Source organism: Chelon labrosus, assembly GCF_963514085.1.
Source record: "Chelon labrosus genome assembly, chromosome: 3".
NCBI classification, from domain to species: domain Eukaryota; kingdom Metazoa; phylum Chordata; class Actinopteri; order Mugiliformes; family Mugilidae; genus Chelon; species Chelon labrosus.
Window position 1 is genome coordinate 1,795,332 of NC_140339.1, and position 14,478 is coordinate 1,809,809.

At 42.3% G+C, this 14,478-nt stretch overlaps 2 protein-coding genes across 2 annotated transcripts; both read left to right on the top strand.

The window, feature by feature from the left end:
• The first annotated feature begins 7,157 nt into the window (after positions 1 to 7,157).
• Positions 7,158 to 9,667, top strand: LOC311485726 (H-2 class II histocompatibility antigen, A-U alpha chain-like). The gene is made up of 4 exons (XM_084541317.1): positions 7,158 to 7,382; positions 7,461 to 7,706; positions 8,407 to 8,694; positions 8,791 to 9,667. Exons 1-4 carry the CDS (start codon positions 7,316 to 7,318, stop codon positions 8,916 to 8,918), a joined length of 729 nt encoding a protein of 242 aa, XP_084397443.1. The 5' UTR covers positions 7,158 to 7,315; the 3' UTR covers positions 8,919 to 9,667.
• A 426-nt stretch (positions 9,668 to 10,093) lies between these two features.
• Positions 10,094 to 13,318, top strand: LOC311485725 (H-2 class II histocompatibility antigen, E-S beta chain-like). The gene is made up of 6 exons (XM_084541316.1): positions 10,094 to 10,159; positions 10,357 to 10,629; positions 11,546 to 11,759; positions 12,003 to 12,070; positions 12,177 to 12,290; positions 12,425 to 13,318. The coding sequence occupies exons 1-6, from the start codon at positions 10,105 to 10,107 to the stop codon at positions 12,448 to 12,450; spliced, it is 750 nt and encodes a 249-aa protein (XP_084397442.1). The 5' UTR covers positions 10,094 to 10,104; the 3' UTR covers positions 12,451 to 13,318.
• The last annotated feature ends 1,160 nt before the right edge of the window (positions 13,319 to 14,478 follow it).

A 14,478-nucleotide genomic window follows, 5' to 3' on the forward strand; every position in this document is an offset into this window, starting at 1 on the left:
CACCAACGTGCCCCTCGTAGCATGTTTGGTTATCGCGGTGCATTACTATACATGCATTACCTGCAGGCCGAGGCGATTTCAATACGTAATTCCCATACCTGCCAACTTTTCAAAAAACCTTGGAGTGAGATTTTGTCGTGGGTGACCAAAATTATGCCGTGCACGCAGTCACACAAATTGGTGGCTCAGATATAAGATAACTGGAATTAATTTGATGTTGTACCCATGTTGTACCCTGCATTCTGGTGGTTTGTGGGGAGGTCCAAAGCTGTTGATAGGGGCAGCCCACTGGAGATGGACAATATTGGTTACATTCTGTGAAGCAGACATAGCTGAAGGTCCACCCCCAGGAGATTTTGGATTAAGTAGATGTGGTTTCCAGCATTCTAGTGGATTTTTGGGCGGTCTGCTAAAGATGTGCAATACCTGAACTTATTCTGATTCATGTTCGGCATCATGACTTGTAGGTCTTAGTCTGTAGACTTGAGCTGAACATTCAACCAGAAAACTAAATGACAATAAAGCCTTATTCATAGATCAGTGTTTAAAATTTGACTTAGGTAGGTTGATTGATATTTTAATTAAAATGGTATTAAACTAATTCTTAACTAAAACCTAACCTATGTTGTGAATAATTGTATTCTTAAGAGCACTTAATGATTTATGTTCAGCCAAAAACGACACAAGATTAGTTAGGGAGGGACATTATTCTTCATTCAAAGTCTCCCACCACATGGTCCATCAGAGACAAATAAAGTGCAACAAATAAAGTGCTTAAACAGTACAACTTTTTCAAGCAATAAAACAGATGAATGCATTACAAAAATAGCTAAAATGAGGCATAATCAGTACCAGATGCAGATCAGAAGCTGGGTAAAGTCCTTGTCTATGATCTGTGTGCATGGTTATACTGGCCTAGTCTCAGCTCAGATTCTCTTCTTTATCAGACTTCTCAAAGTACCGTAAATTCCGGACTATAAGCCGCTACTTTTGTCACTTGCTTTGGACTCTGCGGCTCATACAACGGCGGATGGATTTTTACAGCTAACGGTCACCAGGGGCGCACTATCATGTCATAGACGATGACACGAGGATTAAGAACTGACTTTTCTGGTATAGTAGGCTGGTTATTTTGATACAGTAAACGGCCGTGTTACTGCACCTTTACTGCTGTGTTGGCTGTTTTCGAAAAAGATGCTGGTTATTTTGTTGAGCAGCCGGGTTACTGCACTTTTGCTGCCGTGTTACAGGCAAGCACTTTTACAAACAAATTAAATTTAGCCATTTAACGTTATTGCCTCGTCAAGCGTTGTAAACTTTGTTTTTTGTTATACTGCACTACTACGGTACTATGACTGCAGGAAGTGCGCTAGGAGCGCACTGTTGTGTTATTTGTGCACTTCACAAATGCTGTTTGTTGTCAAAGATGTGAAAGTTTGATCGATTGATTTTTTGTTTGATTGATCGAAAGATGTTTGTCAAATGTAAATAAATGGGACGCTTTGCGTTTCCAAACAGTCATTTCTGTCCCGACAATCCCCTCCGTGGTAGAAGAAACCCTTACGGTAATTAAACATTAAAACACCAGCGGCTTATAGTCGGGTGCAGCTTATATATGGCACGATCTGTAGTTTCTCCAAAATTTAGCTGGTGCGGCTTATATTCAGGTGCTCCTTATAGTCTGGAAATTACGGTAGTGGTCTTGGTGATCTCTGTATCTCTTCTTCTGTCTACTTCGGGGTGCAGGCATAGATAGTAAAGGGGTGCACTGCAGGTGTAGCGCAGCGCAAAGGTTCAGGGGCGCTCATCAGCGCCATCTAACGTCGTGGAGTTTGAAAAGGAACGGAAGAGTCTCGGCCCAAGATCGGATTTTTTCTTTTTTTTTTTTTTTTTTTTTTTTTTAAGCGTGAGAAATTGGATGTGTGGCGTGAGTGCGTGTGAAAACAGGCAAAACCGTGTGTCACACGGCGAAAGCGTGAGAGTTGGCAGCTCTGAATTCCTAAGGGAGATTTTCTCACACTATGCGGAGCAGTGGCGGTTCTACATACATACATACTTACACACATACAAATACACACATATATACGTATACACTCACTGGCCACTTTATTAGGTACATCTGTCCAACTGCTCGTTAACTTAAATTTCTAATCAGCCAATCACATGGCAGCAACTCAATGCATTTAGGCATGTAGACATGGTCAAGACGATCTGCTGCAGTTCAAACCGAGCATCAGAATGGGGAAGAAAGGTGATTTAAGTGACTTTGAACGTGGCATGGTTGTTGGTGCCAGACGGGCTGGTCTGAGTATTTCAGAAACTGCTGATCTACTGGGATTTTCACGCACAACCATCTCTAGGGTTTACAGAGAATGGTCCGAAAAAGAGAAAATATCCAGTGAGCGGCAGTTCTGTGGGCGCAAATTCCTTGTTGATGCCAGAGGTCAGAGGAGAATGGCCAGACTGGTTCCAGCTGATAGAAAGGCAACAGTAACTCAAATAACCACTCGTTACAACCGAGGTATGCAGAAGAGCATCTCTGAACGCACAACACGTCGAACCTTGAGGCGGATGGGCTACAGCAGCAGAAGACCACACCGGGTGCCACTCCTGTCAGCTAAGAACAGGAAACTGAGGCTACAATTCGCACAGGCTCACCAAAATTGGACAATAGAAGATTGGAAAAACGTTGCCTGGTCTGATGAGTCTCGATTTCTGCTGCGACATTCGGATGGTAGGGTCAGAATTTGGCGTCAACAACATGAAAGCATGGATCCATCCTGCCTTGTATCAACGGTTCAGGCTGGTGGTGGTGGTGTAATGGTGTGGGGGATATTTTCTTGGCACACTTTGGGCCCATTAGTACCAATTGAGCATCGTGTCAACGCCACAGCCTACCTGAGTATTGTTGCTGACCATGTCCATCCCTTTATGACCACAGTGTACCCATCTTCTGATGGCTACTTCCAGCAGGATAACGCGCCATTTCATAAAGCGCCAATCATCTCAGACTGGTTTCTTGAACATGACAATGAGTTCACTGTACTCAAATGGCCTCCACAGTCACCAGATCTCAATCCAATAGAGCACCTTTGGGATGTGGTGGAGCGTAAGATTCGCATCATGGATGTGCAGCCGACAAATCTGCAGCAACTGCGTGTTGCTATCATGTCAATATGGACCAAACTCTCTGAGGAATGTTTCCAGTACCTTGTTGAATCTATGCCACGAAGGATTAAAGCAGTTCTGAAGGCAAAAGGGGGTCCAACCCGGTACTAGGAAGGTGTACCTAATAAAGTGGCCGGTGAGTGTATACAGTTGCAATCAAAATTATTCAACCCCCACTGCAAATAAGGTTTATTTGCAAAATGTACAAATTAGCAAAGGTTTGCAATAAACAAATCAAGCAAGAGCAACTTAGATAGCTCAACACAACTAATATTACAAGTGGTTTCTCCAAATTCAACACAAAATACCTCTTTTAATGACCACTGCAGTGTCAGAATTATTCAACCCCCTGAATAGAATTCCTCATGAGAGTACATATTTGGAAATCAGGTGTGATTTGAAGCTCCCCTGATGCAACCAATCAAGGTCTTTATTATTTGCATCAGGTGTGCTTGAGCTAGAACACCTCAAATACCTAGACTGTTGATGGTGATGTTGTATTGCATGTTGGAAATATGGCTAAGTCAAGAGAATTGTCCAAAAAATTCAGAGAAGAGATTATTGACTTACATAAACAAGGAAAAGGTTATAAAAAGATAGCAAGGGCACTGAATGTTCCTAGAGATACAGTTGGAAGCATAGTTCGCAAGTTTAAAGTGAAAGGAACAGTGGCTACACTACCTGGACGTGGCAGAAAGAAGAAGTTATCAATGGCTGCTACCAGAGTCCTGAGGAGGCAGGTGGTTAAAAATCCTCGACTGACTGCGAAAGACCTGCAGCAAGACTTGGTGGCAGCAGGGACTGAGGTTTCAGTGTCCACAGTAAGGCGCACACTAAATGTTGAAGGGCTCCATGCCCGAATTCCAAGACGTACACCACTACTGAGCCAAAGGCACAAGAAAAGTCGGCTCCAATTTGCTCAACACTATATTTATTGAAAAGCCAAAAAGGTTTTGGGATTCTGTTCTGTGGAGCGATGAAACAAAACTGGAACTTTTCGGGCCTATGGATCAGCGGTATGTCTGGAGGAGGAAGAATGAAGCATATGCAGAAAAGAACACCCTGCCTACAGTGAAGCATGGTGGTGGTTCAGTGATGCTCTGGGGCTGTTTTGTTTCCTCTGGCACTGGAAACCTGCAGCGTGTAGAGGGCAAGATGGATTCAATCAAGTATCAGGAAATCCTGGGAGAAAATGTCATGCTGTCTGTGAGGAAGCTGAAGCTTGGACGTCATTGGACCTTCCAACAGGACAATGATCCCAAGCATACCTCAAAGTCCACCAAGGCTTGGTTTCAGAAGAAGTCCTGGAAGATATTAGAGTGGCCATCACAGTCGCCTGACTTGAACCCCATTGAAAATCTGTGGTGGGATTTGAAAAAGGCGGTTATAGCACGCAAACCCAAGAACATTAGTGAACTGGAGGCCTTTGCCCATGAGGAATGGGCTAAGATTCCCCAGGAACGCTGCCAGAAGCTGGTGTCTGGCTATGCATCACGTTTGCAGCAGGTCATAACAGCAAAAGGGTGCTCTACTAAGTATTAAAGTTGCTTATCATTAAGGGGTTGAATAATTTTGACAATGCAGTGGTCATTAAAAATGATATTTATGTGTTGAATTTGGAGAAACCACTTGTAATATTAGTTGTGTTGAGCTATCTAAGTTGCTCTTGCTTGATTTGTTTATTGCAAACAGGTACTAATTTGTACATTTTGCCAATAAACCTTATTTGCAGTGGGGGTTGAATAATTTTGATTGCAACTGTATACACACATATGGCATGCCGTTCACGAAATTAATCTTTGAATATTGAATGAAACTCTGAATATATTGAATGAAACTTTGAATATATTGAATGAAACTTGACTGACGTCAGACTTCACGGCAGCAAAAAGTGACAGAGTGACAATGAGTCAGGCCGCTCGCAATCTCGTTGCGACAGTATTAATGAGGACCTGATTTGACTGACTTGTTGTCACTCTGTCACTTTTTGCTGTAGCATCCACACGCTAAACAAAGATATTTAAGTTATATAATATAAATATTAAGGAGGAAATATGTTGCAAAAACAAGAGCAAAGGTCTCCAGAGACTGGGCTGGAGCCTATCACAGCTGTCATTGGTCTAGAGGGGGTGTCCACCCTGGACAGGTCTCCAGTCTATCACAGGGCTAACACAGAGAGACACTCACACCTACGGCCAATTTAGAATCACCAATGAACCTAACCAGCATGTCTTTGGACGGTGGGAGGAAGCTGGAGAACCTGGAGAGAACCCACACAGTTATTTCACAGATGAAAATGAAATACCAAAATATGCACACTGCAAAAGCTTGGCAAGTGATCTCTAAAATTATAGCTGGTAAGTGTCTGAATAAATTCAGCCTGCTCTGCTGTGCCAATAAGTAGTTTAGGTTCTCACCTAAGATGATGAAAACAACTGTGACAAGGACCACCAAACTCCAGTACACCTGTAAATAGTAATGAAACAAAATGAGCAAAAAAAAGTGGAGGAAAAAATTTCTGAATTTCTGGAGTGTGACGACAGCAGTAGGATAACAACAGGAAAGAAGGAGATAATGGCAAGGAGCAAGAAAAGAATGCAAAGATGCTCGGGTCCATGAGAATAGTTTCTTACAGCAAATCTTGCAGAAGGCTACATTTCTGGATTTTTAAACCAACAATTAAGGAAAGTACATGCAAACATTCAGTTCATTATCGCAAAGTGATAAAAAGTGCCAATCTCGATGATCTGATGGAGTGTGTACAGGGAGTGCCCTGACTGCAAGGACAAGGAACTACCAACCTCTCATGCAGGAGGGCAAACCTGGTGGTTTGAATGGAAAACCAAGGTTGATGAGAGGGAGAAGACTAAAAAAGATGGAACTAAAGAAAAAACATGGCCAGTGAGAGAGGACATGATTTGGTACCGACCTGAAAATATTCTTGACTGTTCCCAGAAACTCAGCCAATTACAAAGAGGCACATGAGGTTGGATCAAGCACAAATATGCTCTGCTCTTGATCTTGAAGTATAAAGGAAAGCATTGGCAAGTGTGTGTTTGGAAACATCTATCTCTTGAGTCTGGTCACCATACTGTCAGTTCGACTTTTGCAACTTGCTTGTAGGTTTCAGCACACAGAGAGCAGGGAAGGAGCATTTTTTTTTAACCATCTGATTAAATATGAATTAATTTTTAAAGTTTAAATAATGTTATGTTTCAAAATTGACATTATTTTGTGTCAAGGATAATAAAAATTGACTTTGTTTTGCAATGTTGTGTGTCACGTCATTTCCAACACGTATTGTCTTTTTCACCACGCAATGTCATTTCCATGACAATACATATTTTTACATAAAATTCACAATAATGACACAGTTACACTAGTAATATTTAGGACTTTTGAAAATGATGCAGTTATGGTTGGAATGCATTTCTGGGATTGGAAAATGTACAATTGTGCCATGTAAGATCTTCATCAAAAGACTTCAGTAAAACAGTTAAAAGGTGTTTGTCATCTAAAAAATGGGAATCTATTATCTTATCTATTAAATGCTCAAAATAAATACAATTAAACATTTGGGTATATTTATTTGTGAAATTTCATTAAATGATTTGAAAATATGGGTTCTATTAGTAATTTTGTTTCCTCTGAATGCCCAACCAAAATGACCAAAATTTAATAATATTCATATAATTTCATTACAACCACTGTCAGAAAGTGATACTACACACTGTGGAGAAGTAAAACATGCCAAAATATTTTTAAAAATATGTGATAGATTTTCCAAAAAATTTCCAAGCCAAATTTGACCATAGAATCAACCTTGTGTGGAGTCCAGTACTAGAGTAAAAGTACTCAGTTACTTTATTAATCACATTTATATTTAAATCAACATGAAGAATCAAACGTCATTTATCATTAGATTCAGATGAATTTATTTCTTGTTGATCTTTTATTTTGAAAGGCCTCTCAGTATAGATCAGCTGTGAGTCTTCTTCCTCTGCCAGTATCTATCTGGATACTGGTGACATCAGAGGAGCTCGGCTCTGTGATTGGCTGCTGTGTGAGTTGGCGCTGTAGTCACTTTGAGAGAGTTGACTTCAGATTGACAGTTGAATGGAGACTCTGAGAGCTGCTGAGGAAGAAAATGGAGGTGATGAAGGTGATGAAGCTGCTCCTCTTCCTCTCCTCTGTCCTCTGTGTCTCTGCTGATGGTGAGTTTGTCACTTTAAACTGAGGACACTTTCCAGAGGGACAGTCAACTGATCACTAATCTCTTCTTTCTGCTTCAGTTCTTCATCAGGACATTGCTATCAATGGATGTTCAGACTCTGATGGAGAGAAGATGTTCGCTCTGGATGGAGAACAGCTGTGGTATGCAGACTTCATCAACAAGAGAGGAGTCAAGACTCAGCCCAGTTTCATTCGTCATTTGACCATCCCAGGAGGTTATGAACGAGCTGTGACTGATCAACAGACCTGCAGATCAAACCTGAATGCTCTCCGTAAAGCCATGAAGGACATCCCATTGGAACAAGGTGAAGAACATGTTGTCTGTTTTATTTATTTATTTATTTGATAGGGATAGTGCACATTAATGAACATCTATTCAGACAGCAATAGACGTAAATATGCCGGATTATAGCAACAATGCTAATTTGCATCCACAGTCTCTAGGCAGGTAACACAAAAACATGATAAGTCATAGGAGGGGACAATAGATGACAATAGGAGCACATCACAAGATAGTACATTACTAAGAAGATGAAAGTCAATGGTTACAAGACTGGTTTGCTTTTAACCACTGCTTGATATTTGTCTGTGTCTGTGATATTTGTGTTTCAGTCTGGAAGAACTTATTGATCCTCATCAGGTCTGAATCCGGTTGATCAAGTGTTGATGCTCAGAGACACAAACTGTGAACATGATGCTAACACCTGCAGCAGAAGAACAACCTAACAGGCTAACAGACTAACAAGCTAACATGCTAACACGCTAACAATCAACTGTCTTTTCCTCTGATCTCGTCTCTCATACGTTACGTGACGTTGTCATCTTTAGATCTGATCAATGATTTATTGTCCAACATGTATTAGTGTATTAGAGTCGTAGCTTTTCACTAACTTGATGATTTATTACATTTATTAACCATCAGCTGATCTGATCCAGATAATCAATAAACAATAGAACATGATCTTTAAATCTGATGATAACTGATGTGGTTGTGTTTGTGGTTAGATCCTCCTACCAACATCATCATCTACATCAGAGACAACATGGAGGTTGGAGTCAGCAACACCCTCATCTGTCATGTGACTGGTTACTATCCTGCTCCTGTTAAAGTCTCCTGGACCAAGAACGACAAGAACGTGACCTCAGGGTCCAGCATCAACGTTCCCTTCTTCAACAGAGAGCAAGGATCCTTCACCCAGATATCCAGACTGGTCTTCACCCCACAGCTGGGAGACATCTACAGCTGCTCAGTGGAACATGTGGCCCTGACCCAGCCCCTGACCAGGATCTGGGGTGAGAACTTCATTTAAGAAGACCACGTTATCAGTGTCCTCGTCTCTGTGTCCAGATGTGGAGCCTGACGTGTCTCTGTCTCTTCTCTGTTTCCAGATGTGAAGGACCAGATCCCCCAGGCCGGTATTGGACCCTCTGTGTTCTGTGGAGTTGGTCTGACTCTCGGTCTGCTCGGTGTTGCAGCCGGAACCTTCTTCCTGATCAAAGGAAACGAGTTCAGCTGATTGGCTGGAGTGGATGACATCATCATGGTATGATCAGCTCTTCTTTCTAATTAAGGATCATAAAGATCAGTCTACTGTGAGACACCATGTGCTTCAATGAAGGAGACTTACATCCAGAGTGGACCTTTTTCATCATCAAGTTTGCTGACGACACCGCTGTTGTAGGACTGATCTTTATCCAACAAAGGTTCAATAAAGGCAACTGGACTTGTCGATATTTAGAGAAGACGTTTCACCACTCATCCGAGTAGCTTCTTCAGTTCTAAGGGACTGGTGGGAAGTCTGAGGTTTAAATAGGACCCAACCTGCAGGACATTTACACCAAACGTTGCAGGTTAAGGGTCAAGAAGATCCTCAAACAGCCCAGTCACCCCGGACACTCTCTCTTCTTCTCTCTACTGCCATCAGGTCAGTGTTTCCGATGCCTGAGGACAAAGACTGAGAGGCTGAAGAAGAGTTTCTATCCACATGCCATCCGCCTGCTGAACTCTGAGCCTTAACTGGACTTAAATACCACTGCAGTTTACTCACATAGCTGTTTTCAATACTATAAGTGTGTATATATACAAGCTACCCCTCCTCTAAGTTTACAGTCTATATTTTATTTTATTTTTCTCGGTTTACATTTATACTTATATTGTAGAAAAATACATTTGACTTTGCATTGTACTATGTATAACTGTGCGTGTGACAAATAAAACCTTCTAAGATAAGATAAGACAAATCTTATCTTTTCATCTGTGAGACCAGATAGCTGTCTGATTAATGTCACTGATGGTGGGGGGCACTTAGACAGGCACTTTAACTACGATCCCGTTCTCCACTATCGTTCTTCAACCTGACAGCCAGGCTGCACTCCTCCACCTGTCAAAGGAAAGCTGACGCTACCTTGATACTTCCTGGTTAGTTTAAATAAACCCACCAGCTACACACACTACTCCAAAAAACCCCAAACATACACAAAAATACACTAATATATACACAACATTAACCTGAAAAGATTCAGATAATTGCTTGACACACTCTACACTCAGAGAGAAAGATGTTAAATGAATGTTAAATATCAACAGCTTTACACAGTCAGAGTTGTCTGCCTGGTAACAGCTGATGCTGGTCATGTGACCTCTGGTTTTTAGAACTGCTCTCAGTCTGACTCAGTCCGTGTTTGTAAAGTCAAAACAGGAACATGGCTTTATCCTTCATCAGCATCTGCCTCCTCGTCATCACTGTTTACACCGCAGGTACCAGCAACCAGCTATATACAATCTATATAATCTTTCACCCATCATCTATAAAATATTATCCATAATCTATAGTATATTTATAATATAGAATATATCATCTATAATCTGCAACCTGCAATCTATCACCTATCATCTGTTATCATTTCTATTATAATCAATGACCTGAGGTTCAGTCTGATTCTGTTTATTTCCAGATGGATACTTGAATTTTGCAGTGGATCGTTGTGACTTTAACTCCTCTGAACCGAGCGACATTGAGTACATCTACTCTTTGTATTACAACAAGATGGAGTACATCAGGTTCAGCAGCAGTTTGGGGAAGTACGTCGGATACACTGAGGTGGGTGTCAAGAACGCTGAACGTTTCAACAATGATCCTTCGATACTGAGCAGAAGGAAAGCTCAGAAGGAGAGGTACTGTCTAAACCACATTGGTGCTTACTACCAGGCTGTTCTGACTAAATCAGGTGAGTTGATGTTTGTGTAACGTCTTCAGATCATGTTGAACTTTAACTAATGAGTGACTTTACTTAACTTAGCCAACACACACAATTAATCAGCATTCATAATTAATAATCATCTGAATATTCTTGAAGAGTCTCCACCTGCTGGTCAAACCCTGATACTACACCATCTCATTATTATAATAACATTTATAAATGAAGGGATGAATTAAAGGATGTGATTACTTATAATTAGGGTTGGGACTTTAATGCGTTAATTACAACTAATTAATTACAAAAAATTAACACGTTAAAAAAAATTAACGCATTTAATGGCAGTTTTCATTCCAAACAACGCAGAACTTTTGTCAGTGTACGATTTCCTGGTAGACCGATTACGCTGATGCACACGTCAGAGCTCGGAATCGGATGAAAGCACGTTGTTAGGACTGATGGAAGGCACATTTTATTTAAAAAAAAAAAAAAAAACTACCTTGATGAAAGTGGGTTTGTGAAAAGCGCTTCAACCCTACGGTACCATCTAAATGCAAAGCATGTTGCAGTGAGCACAGAAACCTCCGGAGCTGTTAGCGCTAGCAGTCCCAGTCCGAGTACGGACAAGACGTGTCGGCGACCCAAAGATTATTATTATTATTATTATTATACCATTTAAAATCAATACTGTTTACAGTATTCATGTCTGTGTCTATTATTTGATTCAGCCGTCCACAAAAATCCATTTAAATAAAAAAATGTTTGGGGCAAATATTGCTATGCGATTAAAATGTGATTAATTGAGATTAATTAATCACAAAGCCTCTAATTAATTAGATTATTTTTTCAGTCCCACCCCTAGTTATAATGTGAACACAGCTCAAATAAATATTCATTCCTCTCTGACACGTCTGGAGTCACTCATCATTGATCTGATGTGTTCCAGTTAAACCTGAAGTCATCGTCTACTCCACGACGCTCCCTGGTGGTCATCACCCTGACATGCTGGTCTGCAGTGTCTACAACTTCTACCCCAAAAAGATCAGAGTGAGCTGGACCAGAGACGGACAGGAAGTCACCTCTGATGTCACTAACACTGAGGAGCTGCAGGACGGGGACTGGTACTACCAGACCCACTCCCACCTGGAGTACACGCCCAGGTGAGTCCTGGTCCCGGTACTGGCCCTGGTCCTGGTCCTTCTTCAGGTTCAGGTCCTGGTCCAGTTCTAGCTCCTGGTCCTGGTCCTGGTCATGGTCATGGTCCCTCTTCACATCCAGGTCCTGGTCTAGTTCTAGCTCCTGGTCCAGGTCCATGTCCAGGTTCAGGTTCAGGTTCAGGTTCAGGTTCAGGTCCAGGTCCAGTGAGACCCAGTTTGATCCAGTTTGTGTTTGTGTTGTAACAGATCTGGAGAGAAGATCTCATGTGTGGTGGAACACGCCAGCCTGAAAGAACCTCTGATTACTGACTGGGGTAAATACCTGTCTGTCTCCTCACCTGTCTGTCTACTCACCTGTCTGCTCACCTGTCTGTCTACCTGTCCATCTACTCACCTGTCTGTCTACCTGTCTGTCCTCAGACCCCTCCATGCCTGAGTCAGAGAGAAACAAACTCGCCATTGGAGCCACAGGACTGATCCTGGGTCTGATCTTATCTCTGGCCGGGTTCATCTACTACAGGAGGAAGGCCCAAGGTCAGTTCACATCGGTCTAAACCAGTTCACACCGATCTAAGCCAGTTCACATTGGTCTTTTCTAGTGAATGATGTTTTTATGTTTTATGTTTAAGTTTAATGATGTGACTCTGTTCTCTTTCATTTTTAACCAGGACATTTTCTGGTTTCCTCTAACTGAGGAAGATTCCTGGTCCTGGTCCTGGTTCCTGCTTCTGTCAGTCAGATGGAACAAAAAGCATCTGCTGCTTCAACCTGCTTCCTGTTTTCAACTCAGTAGACTGATGATCCCTGAAAGAACTCTAAACCTGGTCCAGGACTGGACTCTGGTACTGTGCTGGGTCCTGGTCCTGGATAATGGGTCCATTAGCATGCTAGCGGTGGCTAGATTCCTGCTGCTCAAACAGACGCTGCAACCAAAGAACAACACATCAGATACCTGGACCTGGACCTGAACCTGGATCATAAGTTGAACCTGGACCACAGCCAGAAAAACCTTAATTTCAGAAAGACACATAGACTCATGCTAGCAGTGGCTAGGATTAGCATGCTAGCGGTCGCTAGCTTCCCACTGCTCAATCAGACGCTGGAACCACAGAACAACACGTCAGATACCTGGAGGCTTTCACAGTCAATGCAATGAAGAAGAGTAACCTGGACCTGGACCTGAAGCTGGACCTGATCCTAAACCTGGACCTGATCCTGGACGTTTCTGTCTGTACTCGGTTTCCAGCTGATGACCATCCTTAGAAGCTGCTCATTTCAAGGTTTGTTCCTCTTAAAGGAGCTGTTCTTGTTCTGGAGATTTCAGGTTGAAGGTTCTGAGTTCTATAAATTAGCCTGGAACTGGACCTGGACCTTAATTGTGCAGAACTTCAAGTCTTGATCTGATTTAAAGAGGAGACTTCTAGATCGCCTAGATTAATTAATAGGCGTCCTCACAAATATCAGTGAGTCATTAAATACATTGGTGAATAAGTGAATGCTGCGTCCTTGCCTCTTTTATATGGTTGAAATCAAATGTTGCTGGGCCTGAGTGGCATCCTGGGTAGGATGGACATTCATGGATCCAGCTTCTGGTTCGTCTGGTGGGGGGATATGCTGCTCTGGCAGTGGTATGGCGTGCTGGTGTGCCACATTGTGGAGGACATCACACAGCATCACAATGTGGCACACCTTCTTGGGAGTGTACAGCAGAATACCCTGAGTCCTGTCCAGGCAGCACCACCGTCCTTTCAGCAGACCGATTGTCCTCAACGACTGACCAGAATGGAGGTCACGGTATTTCTGCTCTTGGTCAGTCTGAGGGTTGGTGAGGGGGGACAACAGCCAGCTCTTAAGTAGGTAGCCACGGTCGCCTGGGGTCAAATGAAAGCAGACTGCTTGAAATTTGACAATAATAATCTGTGGATGAAGATGAAGATGATCTGTGAATGAGTCAAGTACTGGCAAACAACATAGTTGCCATCAATGCTTGGGTTGCCAGAAAGATTTGACCATCACGCTCACAGGACGAAGACACAGACGTTTTTTTTGTCCAGTTTCAAGAAAGGAGAGCTGTGTGTCTCTGTTATGTCAACAAATCTTTAATAATTTGAGGAAAGAGGAAAGAAGTTCTACCACTGAACGATGGTGGTTGAGGGCAAAAATGGAGCAATCTGCTTGACAGATATGCTCTAATCAAATTGTCTTGTTTGAAGAATCAAAGGGAACCACCAATGCTTTGACTGAGTGGAAAAATGGTCCAATGTGCACACCAGGCAAAGGGAAAACAAATATTCTTTGGACGTTGTCCTGGGAAGCCCCTCTTTTTTGTCTAACATCAGAATGTCCTTTGAAGCATTTTCAATGGCAGAATTCTTTCAGAGGGAGCTGGAGGCTATGAAGAAACAGCTGGAGGAAAAGATTGACAAAAAAAACAAAAAGGCCAGTCACACAACAAGCAGGTCGCCTCCGAGTTGAGTGGGCTGAGGCAGGAGTTGGCACAAAAATGTATTTAATGAAAAAACAAGGCAAAACTAAAGGTGCTCCAAACATGACAAGACTAAACCACTAGGAGACATGAACATGGCAGGGTGACAAGAACACAGACAAGTACGACCTGCCAGAGAAGAAAGAGGAAGGCAGGGCTATATATACACACGGCGGACAGAGGGATGAGGAGACACAGGTGAAACAAATCAGGGAGGAGCACACAAGGAGAAATCAA

Bases quoted from the DNA above. Each gene is read 5' to 3' on its own strand.
- LOC311485726 (XM_084541317.1), top strand. From the start codon at position 7,316: ATGGAGGTGATGAAGGTGATGAAGCTGCTCCTCTTCCTCTCCTCTGTC. The intron at 7,707-8,406 runs GTGAAGAACATG...GTTTGTGGTTAG, and splicing joins GGACATCCCATTGGAACAAG to ATCCTCCTACCAACATCATC. The intron at 8,695-8,790 runs GTGAGAACTTCA...CTCTGTTTCCAG, and splicing joins GCCCCTGACCAGGATCTGGG to ATGTGAAGGACCAGATCCCC.
- LOC311485725 (XM_084541316.1), top strand. From the start codon at position 10,105: ATGGCTTTATCCTTCATCAGCATCTGCCTCCTCGTCATCACTGTTTAC. The intron at 10,160-10,356 runs GTACCAGCAACC...GTTTATTTCCAG, and splicing joins CATCACTGTTTACACCGCAG to ATGGATACTTGAATTTTGCA. The intron at 12,071-12,176 runs GTAAATACCTGT...GTCTGTCCTCAG, and splicing joins ACCTCTGATTACTGACTGGG to ACCCCTCCATGCCTGAGTCA.